General features: G+C 37.9%; 1 protein-coding gene across 2 annotated transcripts in view; it reads right to left on the reverse strand.

Moving 5' to 3' along the window:
- The window catches only part of LOC137792096 (protein diaphanous homolog 1), a 36,317-nt gene that overhangs the window by 14,388 nt on the left and 3,749 nt on the right, over nucleotides 1-18,180 (reverse strand). The window contains exons 2-6 of one of the 2 annotated variants that reach the window (XM_068587554.1): nucleotides 3,369-3,395; nucleotides 2,437-2,601; nucleotides 1,335-1,436; nucleotides 919-1,049; nucleotides 131-214 (exon numbers count right to left, since the gene is read on the reverse strand). In XM_068587554.1, coding sequence (XP_068443655.1) covers nucleotides 131-214; nucleotides 919-1,049; nucleotides 1,335-1,436; nucleotides 2,437-2,601; nucleotides 3,369-3,395 — 509 coding nt within the window. The remainder of the gene's footprint in view (nucleotides 1-130; nucleotides 215-918; nucleotides 1,050-1,334; nucleotides 1,437-2,436; nucleotides 2,602-3,368; nucleotides 3,396-18,180) is intronic. The other variant, XM_068587563.1, reaches the window with a different exon arrangement.

Here is an 18,180-nt window from a genome sequence, read left to right on the forward strand (position 1 = left end):
AAATACACTCTACAGTTATTTGTATTGTATTGTGCATGTACACACACACACACACACACACACACACACCTATGACAACAAATTTCCCCTTGGGGATAAATAAAGCATATATCTATCTATCGAGTCTTACGGGTACTCGTCTTTGTCCTCCTGTAGTCTTCTCAGCAGAGTCAGCAGCAAGGCGAGCCCCTCGTCTCCAAAGTTCTGCAACCAACTGGAAGTGAGAAGACCTTATGATTAGTACACTGTGCTTTGGACATTTTTTCACATTTTATTGCATACCTTACAACGGCACAATTATCAATTGTTATTTGTTTTGTATGGAGCCAATTAAGTAGCATACAGGCTCTTTACCCTCTTATATGGACAATTTCACGATCCAGTGTCCAAAAAAATATCATATTCCCCAAATTGAATGAGAGATATTTTGAAAAAGTAGATTTATCACCAGATGACTAAACTTTAGTTATTAATGTTCCCTGATACTGTAATGTTTAAAATAAAAGGAGTCACGGTTTTCAAGTATGATAGTTTTTTTTTTATCTCATGCTCTGTAAAACTCTGTAAAGTATATGGTCAAATGATTACTGAGTGGGACTTGAAGTATAAACTGTTTTTAGAGGTCACACAAAAAAAGCAAATTCTTCATCTCCTCACACAAGTGATCTCCATTTAATGTATTGCAAGTCGGTATTCAATAAAAGCTTGTTTACGTAGAAGCAACTGAAGCATAATGCAAATAGGTATGCACCACCTATGAACAACAGAATACAGAAGTTTTTGAGATTTTTCCTTGCAAAATGGCTTACGATCTGTCAAGTTACATGGCGACTATAAAATATCAGTCAAGTATTGATTAGGTTTGAGATTTGCGCTCAACAACAGGATGCACTGTGTATTTGCATGTGTGTGCATTACCTGACAGGGTTGTTATTCAGGGAGACTCGCAGAGATTCCAGACAGCTCAGCAGCTGTGCGTCTCGGTAGTCTGACTTTAACTCCTGGATGTACATCATGGCTGATTTGGTGCTCTCCTTCTGGTTTTGACCCTAACCAAAAAAGACCAAATAACTTTCAGTTTTGCATTGATTTTTGTCGTTTTACAGGTTGTAATTAATGTTATTGATTGCTGTGCAGAATTATGCATTTGTATAATGTTTTCGACAATCCAGTATTGACTTGAACCAGGAAACTTCCCAACTTCATAAATAAAGGTTAAACACATTCAAGGAAAGGCTTTTTTTACTGCACATTTGTCTGAACAAATCTCCTACAAAGATGTTGGCAAATTCCTCGCAGCACATTGTATTAGCAATATTTATTTTGGTACTGACAGCTTTAGACGTGTGGAGGTACTGGGAGACCATCTCTCGTTTGATCATAATGTCTTTTGCCCTTAGAGGCTGCTGCTTCTCCCCATTCAGGTTCATGTCCACCTGAAGAAAGATAAGATGAAGAACAAATGACGACAAATCCGTAAACTTAAGAAATGAATCACAGAAAATACAGAAACGGAAGTCATATTGTATCAGTAAATGTGAGGAACTAAATCAAAGCATTTCAACAAGTCTTTACAAAACTGGATGCACGGAATATAAAGCCCCAAGTGAGATGCATCAGATGCTCAGTTTAAAAGTGTGAGCATGGGTGGTTTTGATGTGTTAAGATAACTAGCAGAATATATACTTCATTACAAAGAAACACTTTCAATCAGGAATTTCACACAGCATTCTCAAGAGGTTTGTGCTGTAAGGCAGTACTATACATTTGTATCAAAGCATACAAAATTGGAGCAAACACAGAAAGAGTTAACGCTTTCACAATTTTATATTTATATATATATATATATATATATATTTTTTTTTAAACAGGTACTGTTAAGTAGTAAGGGTTCCTGTGAGGGACAAACCACTCCTTCTTTTGTCAGTTTTTCTTCCTCAGTGAGAAAAGTCCAGTCGGTGTTGTCTTGAACAAGTGCACTGAACATCTTGTGATATATATATATATATATATATATATATATATATATATATATATATATATATATATATATATATATATATATATATATATATATATATATTAGAAACTATATATGTATGTATGTTAACTTGCCGTTGCTCCAGAGTGCTGTTATATTTTTCTGGTAACATTACTTCAAAATAAAAGCTGCAATACACTAGTTTTTTACTTCATTGTTGAATTTGGCGCATTGTTGAATTTTTTTTTTTTTTTAACAGTATTGGTAATTCTACATGAACTGTCTTTCATCAGGGAGTGATTAAGTTTGTGTGTGTGTGTAATTTATCAAGTACAAGTTGTCAAAGCTGATCAGGGAAGATGATGAAGAATGGATTCTCCAACAGATCTCACACACACACACACACACACACACACACACACACACACACACACAACACACACAGTCTCTCTCACCAGCATCTGTTCAAAGAGTTCCAGCACGTATTCGTCAGAATGATCATGCAGTATTGCACTCTGAGCGTTGATCTCATAGTTGGCAGCTGAAGAGTGTCGCTGACCTGGCACATGGCCGGGCTTCTCCTTGTCCTTTTTTATCCTCATGCTGGTGAAACGTTCCAACTGGATTAGCAGACAACATGACACATGTTAGAGGAAAGAGGTCAGACAGAAGAAAACAAAACTACAAAGTGTAACCATTACTGTAAGGCCACAAAACAAGGTAACAATCCCTAATCAACTCACAGTTTGAAGATAGGCCTACTCTCTTATTACCAATGTTAAATAATTTGACAGTAATAAAATACCAAAGCATTATTTCTCCTTTAGTTTTGGGATTTCATGTTTTAATAGTAGAAACCTTTCAACAGTGTGACAGTGAGTAGGGATTAGAGACGTCAAACGCTTTTGCCAACAAACATTGCCGCACAAAGTTGTAATGCTAACATGCAGTCAACACTGGACAGCACAGAACATAAGACTCAATTTTAACAAACAATGTGAAATTTCCTTAATACTGGTTTAACTGCCAAAATGTGTGTTTATACTGCCAAATAAAAAACACTCAAGGAGATCAACCATTGTGTGTGCCAAAATAAAATATTGGCACATGTTGACAGAGTGACCCATCCATAAAGATTCATGAATAATATCTGTCAATGTGCGCCAAGCATTTCATGCCATCAGTGTGCATCTTCTTTAAAGCATGCACATCCAACGTGAGTAAAGCACAGGACAAAACATAGATACTTAACAACATGTGTGTTATGGTGGATTAGGTTTGTGTGACATGACAAGTGGATAATGGTGAGTCGTTTTATCGAAGACCACAATGACAGATGGACAAGTTAAGCACACAGGTGGTGGTTGAAAGCATTTACAAAACCTACCTCATCAGGAATCAGGCGTTTGAGCTTCTGCAAACAAGAAAAATGAATGGATGAAAGGGAGCAAAACGGAACGGATGGGGAGGAAAAATTAAACAGACGGCAGAGAAAAGCAGTGACAAGTGGGGGAGGCAGATGGAGGGAGAGAAAGAGAAAGAATCAATTAGACAGAAATCCTTTATGACAGGAAACGGATCCAGGAAACTGTTTACAGGCTCATGAGTGATTCACAGCATGGGGAAGGAAACGCTGTAAATAAATTACTGTTATAATTCAATGCATTAGTCATTTAAATGCATCTCTAGAGAACTAACATGTGCAAATTAAAATCTACATTGAAGTAATCAAGAGACCTGGTAGTTAGTAATAACATGAGGCTTTGGAGATCAGCAGTCAAACAGTGACTGATTTATAAAGTGGAGATAGAGGCACCAATACATAAGAAATACACTTGCATGTCTTCGTCACTAGGTGTCAGGCCATGTCCATAAATGTCCTCACAGGCAACACACGGCATCATTTTAAAACCTGTCAAACACAGGCCCTGAGGAATTGTCCATGCAGAGCAATAACAGCCAAATGTCTCTTCTTCGAATAATCAGAACTGAATGTAATATAACAATGTGAAAAATACTGCTTTTAAGAATCTTATCAAATGGTGAAGCAATTCAGGAGTCTAAATTTCAAAATATTAGCAAATTTAACAATTTTAGTAATGGCGATGTGTGATAAAAATAGGTAACAGCTTGCAGTGCTGCTTCTTCATCTCATTTAGGTCACGTTTAAACACGGACAGATGCTGGGAATGATATTCTCTAAAAATGAGATTTGCTATTATTTGAGGTTCATATTACTGGTAACCTGTATGGACAAAGATAGTGAAAAACTGCTTTCAACACACATTCTATTGTTTATGTTTATTTACACTTCATATACACTACACATACTGTACGTAATTAGCATTTTTGCAATTCTCTACTGTTTATATTTGATTTTCTAAATTAATACGCTGTACATATCTCTCATCCAAGCTATTTTTATTTTATTCTATTCTATTTGTATTATTGCATATCTTTTTATCCCTGTTTTATATTTGATTTTGTGTCTGTAAGCTGCTACCCCGTCAACAAATTTCCCCATGGGGTTTAATAAAGTATATATTTATTCATAAAGTGACACCATCTACTCATCAATATACCTGCTAACCACAGTACATCTGTTGTACCTTGACTTTGTCGCTATTATTTGTAATTCTAGTGAAACACGTTTTATTTTGCTATTTATCTTTGACCACCAGATGTTGACATTTTGCTCCAATAGTGAGATTCACATTTCAAGTAAAACACAAGATAATAAAATTACACAGTGGCATTATCAGTCTATCGTAATACATATGTTTGCATTTGTCCTCATTGACTGCGTTGATGTGGATGCATGTCTTGCCTGTTAGGTGTCAGGCTACTCACAATAATGTTAATTTAGGAACAATAAATAATACACAATAATTTAGGAAGCACAGCCGAGACGCTTTCAACGGTCCTAAAACTATCTTCACACATGACCCAAAATAAAGCTAATTTATGTTAAAATAGTGAAGAAGAAAAAAAGGCCAAACAGTACCAGACTGTTTTTTTTGCAAGGTTTTGCAAGAGAGAATATTTCACTTAATACTTAAAAATTAAATGCATGCTACACAATGTCTTGAATATTAAAGACAGATTCTACATACAAATAACGCAGATCCAATTAATGCTAGATTGGCTCCTTGCGAGCTTTTGTTCCAATTATGCTTTGTTCTGTTACATTCTTTACTGAGATACTACTTACATGGCATTAAAATAGGGGTACATGAAGTTGCAATATACTGGTAATGACGATAACCGTGGTAATTATTAAAAAAATATATATACATATCAAATATATAATGTTCTAATACACATGATAATAATGTGTACATTTTCCAGTGCCTCTTAGATTAAACTTGTGTACATTTGGGTACGGGTAAAAATGCTTTCTTTACTGAGTGCAATTAATTTGCCATGTTAATTGGCTTAAAAGGGTGCTACGATTATGAGGAGAGCAGTCAAGAGAAGGATGTTTCCACTTAGACAGCTGTTGTTAAATAACAGCCCCTTATCGTGGACACAGACAGGGGTAGAAAAACTCAGACACTGTGGTGCTATTCAGCCCACAGAGCGGAAATATACAGCTGACAGTAGGCACACTGGATTGTGAGTAGTCGCACAGGAAACTGAATACGATGTATCAGGAAGACAGCCTTAGAGATAGAAAAAAAAACATTTGTGAACTCAACTAACTGTAGGTGTAAAGTTCCGCTTTTCAACCCACAAGTACAGTTGACGATATAGGTTTCATGTACAAATATAATGACAGTGCTTGAGCCCAGACTGTCTCTCTCTCTGTCTGAGGGGAACCATAAAGGCAATGAAGCCCTTCAGAAGCAGTCTCAGATCTGAGTACCAAGGCCAAACATCAGCGACGATCTAAGTACTACTTGGTTATTCATACGACTAGGTGATATCACTGAATTTAATACCACAGTATCAATAATAAATATGTTCAGATAAACAGCATCTCACAATAAGTCAGTGACTGCAAAATAAAGTATAAAATAATCTAATTGCTGTTATGTGCAATAAACTGTCTATTGTTACACATTACTTTAGAAACAACAGCAGAATTGTCTGTTTGGCATTGGCAAATTGTTCATGGCCACAACCCACTTACTCAGCTGTGCTACTAATCCCACAAATGCATGTTCCTTACAAATGTGGCACAGTTTTAAATGGAAATAAACAGGCTTTCCAAAGGTACACAATATATTGCCAAGAAGTATTATTACAATAGAGAAATAATCTACCAAATACAAACTTTTTGTTTGATGTTTATAACTATATAATTATAATTCAGCTGCCGTGTGCGGATTAGATGAAGTTGTGCATGTGACAGGCTCCCTTTCACTCCAGTTTGTGTGAACATTAATCCACCAACACCTCACCAGGTTAAGTAACCTTTACATAGTTACATAATTTTACATAAGTTGGTTGGGACAGCAGCAGGCTTGTAGCAGTAGCAAGTTCAGCTAAATGGATGTTACAGTATCCAGAGCTCCTAAAAGAGAAGTTTCATCCACCACTACTAGGGCTTGTGAACATTTGTGTTATGTTTTAAATTCCATGTCATTTTTCACGACATGTTCAACTCTATACTATCGTCTATAGACATAAGACTATAATTAGAATAGTATTGTTGATAGTGATTAGAAGTCCAAACAATTGCCTAACTTCAGGTTACAGTAAAGTTTCCCAAAAATGTAGTCAAGTTAGGATATGCGTAATCCCGGGACAGGTGTAAACAAAAGTGTAAACTGCTTAATTACAAGTAAGGTGAATTCAAAAAATAAATTAAGAGTGGTGCACAGATTGTTGTTTTCTAAGTTTCTATGAAGGACCGAGCCCCTACAGTGGCTCGATACAAACTCTCTTAAAAACACACCAGACAACATACAAGCATTCCACAGGGAGATTACGGACTTAAAAGATGCAGAAAGGAGATGGAGAATAGGGAATGGGCTTTCTTGCAGTCTGCTTCTAGGACCTGACAGCTGAAGAGAACACAGATCGGCATATGCATTTAGCTTGTGACAGCAACATAATGATAAAGTCACAAATGTCTCTGCGTGTGTGCATACCAGCAACTGTCTGTGCATACATATTCAACACGGGTCCTGAGAGTGGTGAGAGAGATCATGTAAATTAGAGCAAGATTGAAAACCAGGTAAATACAGACTGGCAGAAAACAGAGTGGCCACTTTTACAGGCCTACGAGTGCAGCACCGACAGTTCTGCCAGAGGATCATTTGATTGATTCACACCAGGTTAATGGTTAGGCTGCACAATAGGGAAATATGATTTTTTTTAGATACTGCAGGGCTAGATTTGCTAATTAAGTGAACAATATCCCATTGTTATTGTAATATGTAAACTTTGTATCCTTTAGTATCTACATTCCTGAGAAATACTAACATCGCTGTGTCTACAGATTTTTTTATATTTAAAAAGTCATCACCACAAGGCCCCGCTGGAGTCTGAGGCGGGGGGGGGGGTTTCTGGTGAACCTGCGTGATTTCATCTGATATTGCAGGAATGTGACCCGAAGAACCATGTAAGGCATTACACATGGATATATAGAAATAGCAAATATGCTCGCCGATACTTGTTTGCTGATGTATGTTAGATAGAGACATGATTATTACATAAAAAACACTCTTTGGAGTAACTTTGACCATTTAGGCAGAAGATGAACAAACGATAGAGATGGAAGATTGGCCGGGATGCTGACCAATGAAAGTCTGTGAGGCACTAGTAAAGTGAGAACATTCACATTTTCTTATCAAAAGTAGGCTTATAGCCACTGGATCGTACGTTGTACTGAAAGTAGTGAAGCACTGCTGGGAGAAGGCCTTTGCAATCAACTGTGTTCAAATGAATGGACTGGAAGTCTTAAATCCAAGTTAAGCTGGATTTACTTCTTTCTTTTTTTTAGTCACGTATCAGTGATCTCAAATCAAGACTTTGTATCAAGCCCTGCCTATTAGAGTATCACATTGTAATGGTTTTGATTCTTTCTCGGCCTTGCCAGCAGTTTCACTTGGTCTTAATTTGGTTTTACCATGTAGCTTTACACAAACCATTGTCCAGTACTAAAAATATAAATAATGTGTAGCAGCCGGGGATTGGCCAGGACCTTTGTTATGACAGCAAAATGGCAAGGCAAAGAAATCCCCAAAAAATAGAAGCCTCTTTGGTCTGATGACTTCAGAGTATTTACAGATAGAGATAAAACAAATGACCTGTCTGTCAAGATGTATGTGGGGTCGTTGCACTCATATATCTATTTGTGTTCTGTTATTTGTAATGCCGTGTAGCGAGGTATTGGGGTTGTAACATTTCTGGGTATTAATATTATGTGACAAGGTCTGAAAGAAAGTATAGGTGAGGGTAAGGGGTATGGTTATGGTGGCAGGTGAGGCCATGAGGGTAAAGTGTGGCAGTGGGCAATTCCTCCTGTTAATGTTTGGAAGAAGGTTGGGTGTAATATCTTGATTGTATGAGAACCTCTGAAGAACGAACATTAAGAGTTGTGGAGTTGCAGAGAAGTGTGCGTCATTGTGTTGCTTACAATGTTGCCATGGCTACATACAGAGTGTATGATATTGCAACGGGGGAAGCAGCATTTCGGCAGGCACACACCCAGGCGAAGCTGAACGGTTTCGTATGAATAATGCCTCAGCAGGAAATTACCAACAACCCTCAAGTATTGCACACACACAAAAGTGTTTGGTTAACAGGCGTCTTTGGTAAAAAAAAAAAAAAAAAAAACTTCCCTCCCACTTTTAAGACTTTACCCTGCCCTAAAAATAAAGTGAGACGGACATTGTTTATCTAACGCACAGGCTCATTTGAGCATTGTACTAAAAGAGCAAGGTATGTTGGAGTTGCTTATTCACAGAAAAACTGCACATGCCATGTAAATTACAACTTCCAAGCAGCTGTGAAAAAGAGAAACAAACTCTCCCAAAAAGAGTGAACGCAATATTTTAGGAAAACATAGAAGTTGACGTCATCAAATTTTTTCAGATCCAATCTTTTCTTTGCGGCACTTTTTAATGTTCTTACTACACGCCTGACTGACCTAGTGACCCAAGGGGCATACGAGTGCACCGATTGTGTTTGTGTGAGGGAGAGTATGATTGTATGTCTGCGCAAGTGGGCCATGTATGCTGCATGACTGCTCCTCGTCCTTGGTGTACTGTTGTTAATGGAGACACAAAACCCGACCACCCCACACCCACTTCTCCTTAAAAACAAGAGAGAGGCCACTGTTGCCATGTCTCTCCTCTTTTTGCATCCCTCTCTGTCTGTCCTTTAAAACTGACAAAGTAAAAATAATAATACCATTTCACAAATGAATAACAGTAATTTACATCACAAATTGGTTGTGTTAACAATTAAATAGCAATTTTCCCTTTAAAAAACCCTGACAGAACTGGTTCCACAGTAATTCTTTGATACTACGACAGCAGTTCTCTACACTATACTCTGCTTCCACCAGTGATATACAATATGCAATATCTATGGTGCGGTGTTGCATGATGCAATTAAATGCATTTCTATGGTGCCTTAGAAAAGGTCTTACGGGGTCTGGCAAATGATGTAATAGTTCTGTTGAATTCATTTATTGATTATAAATACAATAATTATTAAATCACCTGAAAATAAATAAATTCACCCAAGAAGTACAACCTACTAAGTAGGGACAATAATGAATTATTGTTTTCTGTTAAAACGACAGGATAACTGCCTTGAATACAGGGGTGCTACTACTAAGTTTGGTTAGTAGTAGCATTTATTTCCCTGAAATAAACTGTGCACACAATGCACTGCTACGCTGACATTTATAATGTTACAGTTTCAGACTCATTGTCACACACTCTCTCATGCCGTGGAGACTTACTGGGAAAGAGGCTGGATCTGTCCACAACAATGCATGCAGCATCGTGGCTGCCAACTCTGTTAAGTGTTTAACGCATATACTGCAGTGTAATACATTATGTATATAACCCGTTTGTCATCAATGTACTGCATTTTAATCACATTCTGATGAAATTGTGAAGGAATATAGTTAGATATACTGTGTATTATGTTGTAATACATATTATTACACTTAATATATAACTTCCAGGTAATACCAATTACTAATAAGGAGTGCTTGTAGGAGAGAAAAACCAAGGCGACTGCAAAACAAATCCAACAATAATGAAAACAACACGTCACGCACCAACAACCGTACACAGCATTGTGTAGGAAATAAAAGCGGGAGGGAGATTTAACAACACAAGGGAAATGCTAAACCTATAATTTGGGAGATTTTACAAATGGGTTTCACAGAGGAAAAATATTTAAAGCAGATCTGAATCAGTTACGCTATTAGCACACAATTCAATTATGCCCACAGAAGTCATGAGAGAGAGGGTGTCTATGTTCACATGGGTCAGGAAAAAACAAAAGGAGCACTTGAATAATACAGCCAACCCACAACTACCACATACTACAGCACTGTTTCAGTACTTAGTTCATCACTAAACAAAACAAAGCTTGAAATAGGGAAATGGATAAAACAACTTGAGTTGACACCAGGCAAAACAAAAATGTATTGAAATCAGGTGGAGACAAACTTTATGAGTCTCAATATAATGCAAGACGTGTTAATTGGTAGGAAGGTTCTTCACTGCCAACGCTGTCACTTAGCATGTTGCTACAATGCCTTGTAACAAACTTCACTTTTGTTAACCGTTTTCATTTAGGACTGCGCAAGCTGATGGTGGCATGTTGTCACAATAACAAAATAATGACTTTGATACAAATCCTGCCTGAAGTATCTCAATACAGACACTGAAACACCACCATGGAAAACACCTAAAACATCAGGAAAAGTAATGGAATAAGAACATGTAATTTTAAAACATTAATTTAAAACAAAGCTTTAAGGGCAAAGCAAAGGGAGGAGATACGGTCTAAGGTTTTGGCTATAAAAAAGAAATATAGCTAGTAAGCCCGCAGGAGAACATGGGATTTTAAAACATTAATTTAAAACAAAGCTCCTATTTGAACAAAAGACAGAGTTAATCATTGTACCATTGTGTGTTCTTAGATTTGAATATCCAAACAGGTCAAATCCTAATCAAAATCAGCTACGCCCTCACATTTCTTCACCTTAACGTAACACTGCTGCTTATAACATATTATACCAGTGGCCTTCTAGGCCTACTCTGAATCCTAAACAGAATCACAAAGGTATAACTATTTTTTTTTATAATATATATATATATATATATATATATATATATATATATATATATATATATATATATATATATATATATATATATATATATATATATATATATATACATACATACATACATACATACATACATACATACATACATACATATACATACATACATACATACATATACATATATATACACACATATATACATACATACATATATATATATATATATATATATTATTTTTCTTCTTCTTTTTTATGATTAAAAATTATAGCTTTTTTAAAATGTAATTGTTTTTCACAAATACTTTACATGTATTATACTTATTTGTCCTCATTAGCTAATTCTCTCATTGCACAGCTGCCTTCATCTGTTCCTCTGCTCCTTCAGGCCTTCTGTGTGGCTTCTTGGGACTTGTTTAACAGCATTTTCTATCCAATCACATTACACCTGCCTTCCTCTATGGAAAAGTAGCCTGGGTAAAATACATGGTCGAGCCTTCTCGAGACCCTAGACGTGTGATTGGCCACAGGGGCCGCATGACCATTAACATGCACTGTGATTGGTCAGTGGGGCACTGTGACTTCTGTCTACCAGAAAACTAGCTGGCTGAACTCAGAAGGAACGATTGAGTTGTTGAAACATATTTTGAGAAGCATTCACATTTTTATATTTTTGCTTTATGTATTTTTTTTTATACTCTATGACTTAAGAAGTAGACCTGGTGGTGGATTTAGTAGCAACGCCTTTTTTACGGAGGACGTTTCAGGCCCCACTGTTCAACTGCAGAGTTTCCTCGTTTTATTGCGTCATACAGTCAAGCAGCTCAGTGGGTCGGGTACCATGTGACACTTGTTCCCCCAGTCCATGATGTGGACTATGCAAATGAAACAGAAAAAAAACATGCACTTAAACAAATCCTTCTCTGCATTTGACCCATCTTTGATCAAGAAGCAGTGGGTTGCCCTGTGAGGCAACCGGGGAGTAGCAAGGGTTGGGTGTCGTGCTCAGAGACACTTCGACATGTGAACCGTGGGGGGGCTGGGGATTGAACCAGCTACCTTGCGGTAATGGGACGACCACTCATCGTCCCATTGAGCTACAGCCGCCTCTTGACACACAGCACTTATTGAAGGCCTATGGCCGAAAAGCACAGCCAAGATGAGAACGAGCAGTCATGAAATGTGTTCATTGTGAAAGGTAAGATAGGAAAAGAGTGAAGCTACTCAGCTGCCATTGACATCTTATTATATACATTGATGAGTCTGCCACACAACAGATTGCAGCCCTTCCACCTACAGAAATCGTCTGCTCACAAGCACAGTGGAGCATCCATCAGTGCACTTTGCAGGGGCATCCCTCACCCACATACGTTTCCATACTGTATACACATCTCCATATTACTACAGGAACTGCCAAGTGTCTCCAACACACACACACACACACACTCACTACCTCCCTCGTACCGTCACATACTCCGTCCACTGTAACAGAACACAGAGACTTGGTTGATGTGCTTGCGTCACTGCTCCTACGGATGACTACAACCTTCTGAATAAACAGAGGCAGGGTTTGTTCCTGCTAAGAGGCCTCACAACGACTAGCTCATTACATACTTATAATTTAAGACAGACATAAGAACAATGCAAGTAATTAGTACACTCTCCCTTCTTAATTAGCGAAGGAGGGAGAGTACAGGAAGGTTCTCTGTCTGACTTTATGGCTTTTGGCATGTCGATTTGGTGTGTACCGCTTCAACATGAACTCAGACAGAGGCTGAACATCATAAATTGCAGACTTGTGAGAATGGCTGATTTAAAAAAAAAAAAAAAGATTATATAAAAAGGCAGTATCCAAAAGCATAGACCCTTTGTTAACCGAAAGGGAGGTAATAACAATAACTGTATGTACCTACATTACATTTGCTGTAACGTATAAGTTAAAAATAACTTATTCTATTTCATAGATTCAAGTTAAACGAAAACCTGTGGCTTCATCTGTACAGTTTACTTTCTTGGATTTGATTAGGCAAATGTTCAAGCAGGAACCATGGAGACACAAAATGGATCTCAATAACCAAATGTTATCGAGTCTTTGTTAGTTTGTTTAGTTTTCTACACTTGTTTTGAATATAATTTGGACATCTACCATTCGATGTTGTCAGTAGGTTTTAAAGATGTACACGAGTAAACAGCTGTGTTCTGTTGAGGGCGAGAACTTTACATATTGCTACGGCTTACTAGGGATTCATCCACGTTTTACATTATTGCTATTGCCTGTGGTCTGAGACGGTCCCATCTACTCGTTACAGGAATATGGAGTCTCTGCTATACATTAGCTCACTAAGTGATTTTAATGTGACGTAATGACAAATTTCCAGTTAAACTTAGTTTCCTACACTCCTCGTCATGACACAGCTGTTTGTGCACTAATGTCCAGCAGTTTAATTTCTTCTTCAGCCTTGAATGTCTTAACGTCTTCCTCCATATAGAAATAAACTGCTGTCCTCCAGACGCTTAGTTGTGAAAGCAGCACAAAGGCCGAGGCTGTTTCAGTCATGGTCTTGGGATACTCAGAGCAGTCTGAGATTAGCTGTAATCTGTCAGGGGTAGACTGGGGAGAGTCGCAGAGGAGGATTGACACTGTAATCCTAACAAAGCCCCAATATACAATATAGGTAACACAGTCAAGAGCATTCATATCTGTGAGGATCAGTCTAGAGGTCTATCCACATCTCTGCTTCCTAGTGGCAGAGATTACTAGTGCACAAACTGGGAAACTCCCTTCACAACGCTGCCCGTCCCCAACTAGCTCACTCACAGAGAAAGACAAAATTACAGTCTGTATGAGATTATCCCTTTATGACTAAAAGGGCACCAGACAAATTGTGGTAGAGGAGACAATTTTCAGTGTAACTGAATGTCTTAACTTCATCTATCAAATTGTGATACATTGGTTGTAACTTTTTATTATTAATAGTATTATCTTCTATCGTTTTCTTTTTTATCAAAATTTTTCTGATTGTTTTGTTAGCTCCATTGTCTTTCTATTTTTTCTGTTTGTCTCTGTCCTATGTAAAGCATCTTTGAGCATTTTAAAAAGCACTATATAAAATTAAAGTATTATTAGTGTTATTATTATGCAAAACTAAGTCCTTTAGCCAAGAAGTTACATTCAATACAATATGCTTTATTGGATTGAAGGTACCAATAATAAATACAATATACTACTATTACTATATAATAATGAACTAGACATTTTGTTGACCAACAAAATCCGTGAAAGTGAAAGTTCCACTCAGGGCCGAGGTCACGACACTACAACCTCCTCCATCTGAGATGTATGCCACTACCCCATTACAATAGAAGTGAGTCAATTTTAATATGTAGTGCTCAAAGAGTTAAAACAGAGTAAACGTGTTATCGTTGGTGTATCAGGCCATTGTTTCTGCTGAGTTATGTATCTCCAGACTGGAATGTTTAACCCTGGTCACCTAGACTCCTGTGATAAAGAATCTGCTCTCCGTTTTACCATCATCCAGGCCTCTAAAGCATCCAGACCTCCAAAAGATTTGAGAGCGGGTTGTATGCAAACATATTTAGTAGACCCCTGGCACCATCTTCCACAATGGATAAAACGCAGGGAAGGAAAGAGATAAGGGTAAGCAATAATGAGGACGCATAAGAAAGCATACTGTTTGCTATTTTTGCACAACTTCCTGTTACAACCCACAGAATTTTAGAAATTAGGGTGGAAGTGCTGACATATTGTCCTGTGAGTGTATGTGTTTGCACGCATGTATACAAATGCAACTAGAAAAAGTAAGAAAGAGAACTTGGATTGAACAGTGTGCGAACAATAGGCGAACACCCTCAGGAGGTCTGAGTAGTTTAAGCACAAAACAAATATGTTGCTCCGTATCTTCATCTCTCTCCACTGAAGAACAGACAACCCCTGCTGAAAAAGGGAGAGCTGCATTAATCAAACTCTGCGATAAGGTGCAAAGAGGCGGCAGTTTATTTTGAGTAAAAGATACAAGAGTAAACAAAACAAAAGACAGACCACTGTCTGGACTAGCCTGTTTATGCATCCTAACTGATAGGACTCTATACCTTGTGAAGGCCTGAGACAAACATCTGAGCAAGTGAAACTGACTGTGCAATAGCTCCAGGTTACATATGCATGCAGGCATGACTTGAAAGTTGATATTTTTTGAGTCGGCCCAAGGGGAAATAAGCATGACAAAGAATGGCACGCAAAGAAACAGAAACAGCTTCCCTATACAACACTAAACACAGACATGGCGGAATATGACACACTACTAAGCAGGCATACACTGACTGCAAGACATGATTTTTGTGCCCAAACAACACAATAGTAAAACAAAAACACATAGCTCTACAATCTGAAAAGGACAAGGGAGAGTTGTGACACTGATTGTTTTATACAAAGTATAAGTTAGCCGTCAACTGATCCAACTCTTCTCTTTAGTTGTTCAACAATCATGTGCCATTAATGTCAATTCCAATGTCATGCTTTGCCACTGTATGACTTAACTTAGCACAGCAGCCTAAAAGAACATGTCTGATCAGTTAGCTGATTAAGTGACAGAAGGACAGCAGCAGTCGCTGAAAAAAACACTTCCCTCTTAAGTATACGGAATACTGCTTAAGTCACAGTAGAAAACAACACCAACTCTGCCTCCTCAGAATTGGTCAAGGTGACATGAAACAGAAAAGTAACTGCATGGCTGCTCCTTTAGACAGTTGTTATTTAGTCTGAATGGGTTATATGGATAAGGTCTTCTATCCCAAAATATGGAGTTGTACTAGGCCTGCAATTGATGATCATTTTGGACTTTCATCTCTGTCCTAAACTTTACATTGCGATTAAGATATACAGAACATTATAAAATTTCCCTGTAATTTCCATCAAACAATGTTCGGTGATAAAAACAAAAAGAAATACCACAAAATGTGGGAATGTCTCTTTTTAGCAGAACAAAATACCTGACATTGTTTGTATGTATTAAAAAAAGGGGGTTCTTTGTCCCAGCCCTTTATCACAGTTGCCACAAGACATCAGCACCATAGTGTCAGATCGACATAAGAAAGGAGGGACCAAATTCACAATCCCCATACAAATTAATTAAAACATTCAGCAACGTTAATGTGACTCTTTACCTATCTGAGTAATTCCATCAAGGTGGGTATTTTGTCAGTCTTTTTACTAGGAAATTCCCTTCTTGTGTTTGTAGTGGTGGACGGATTACTCACTGGAAGTATGGAGACTTTGTTGTTTAAAGCGACATGCTAGGACCACCATCATTAAATGGATGTAGTGACTATCCATCTATGAGAGGTCTTAAAAATACAGTCATCGGGCACTTGAAGTATTGTAATCCGAAGACAAAAGGCTCAAGAAGTCAATTTTGAAGAAGAAGAAGGAACAGGAAAAGGTGAGACTCCACATAAGTATAGTATTTCTGTGGTGTGGTGACTGCATTCCTTCGTGTGCACCAGCGCGTGCATTACAGAACTCAGCCCTTATATCCAGTAAGAACGGGCTTCAGATCAAACCAACCTCAGTCTTCAGCTTTTTCTTTTTGATCGGTAATGTACAAACAGGACTGAATTAACTGAGACCACTACGTTGAACAGTAAACTCATCCATGTCAGATTACAAATTTTCCATTTATGACCTGTAACTTATTTTTATCGTTGCCTGTACTTTATACCTTCCTTAGTCTTCTTACTTGAATTTCTGTTTTTTAGCTTCTTTTCCACTGACTTTTTCCTTTCTGTCACCTACTCTTCTCCTCTCTCCGACTCCCACAGTCCCTGCTCTCTGATGGCTCACTTGCTTTCCCTTGCTCAACCTGGCTCTCTAAAGTATTCCCTGTTCACTCTGAGGCAAGAGGCCTCTGCCACAAGCACTCCATTAACCACTCCAGTTTCACGCTGGCACCCAGTCATCCCATTCTTCAGCTCACAGTATGCTCTTCTTCCCTCAAGATCTAGAGTACAGGAAACCGTATGTGTGTGTGTGTGTGTGTGTGTGTGTGTGTGTGTGTGTGTGTGTGTGTGTGTGTGTGTGTGTGTGTGTGTGTGTGTGTGTGTGTGTGTGTGTGTGTGTGTGTGTGTGTGTGTGTGTGTGTGTGTGTGTGCGCGCGCGTGCGTTGGGGGACTAGAACAGACATACATAACAAGAGGCCAAAAGAAACCCACTGCACAACAAAGCAAATTTTTAACTACCCCACTTGACTTGAGTCAGTCTCTGTAACTAAAGAGTCGTGACCTGACTGGCTTAATTTGTAGTCGTACTTTATATTAAGCATTTGCTGAGGTGATTCCCCCAGGAAGTAAGTGCACTGCTGCACATGCAGGCACAAGTTTTCATGCTTGAAGGAAGGTGCACTCATCTTTGCTATAAATCATGATATACACCAACATGTTAACTTGCCTTCAACACTTAAAATTTGTGACCATTGGTAACAACTTGAGCAGCATCCCAAAATACAACACTGCATACAAGTGAGAAAAACAACTGCCCCATAATTTAATGTTGTTTTTGGTTGCCCTTGTCGTGACTGATAATGTTTAACTATAGTATGGTTCTTGCCTGAGGTTGAAACACATATGTATTACTTCAGTAAAAAGGTGGGAACAAAAATAAAACATATATTGTGATATATTATTTATCACGACACAAACTGTGAAACGTGTGTGAAATGCAGGGTGCTACAACGCAATTACCATTTTTTACAAATGTTTTATTTCCATATATTTTCCTATTGTTAGTCCAGATTTACAATGTCCTGATTACTGTCATGGGAAAGTCAGATCAAACCACCTCCATCATTTGGTAACAGGACAGAAGTAATCCAACTTGTTAGTTGAGGTAGGTTGCATGCTTGAGCAAGCAAGCATATTTTCT

The sequence above is a fragment of the Clinocottus analis genome, unplaced genomic scaffold, assembly GCF_023055335.1.
Source record: "Clinocottus analis isolate CAN_PGR_092001 unplaced genomic scaffold, fCliAna1.0.p SCAF_10, whole genome shotgun sequence".
Lineage (NCBI taxonomy): Eukaryota > Metazoa > Chordata > Actinopteri > Perciformes > Cottidae > Clinocottus > Clinocottus analis.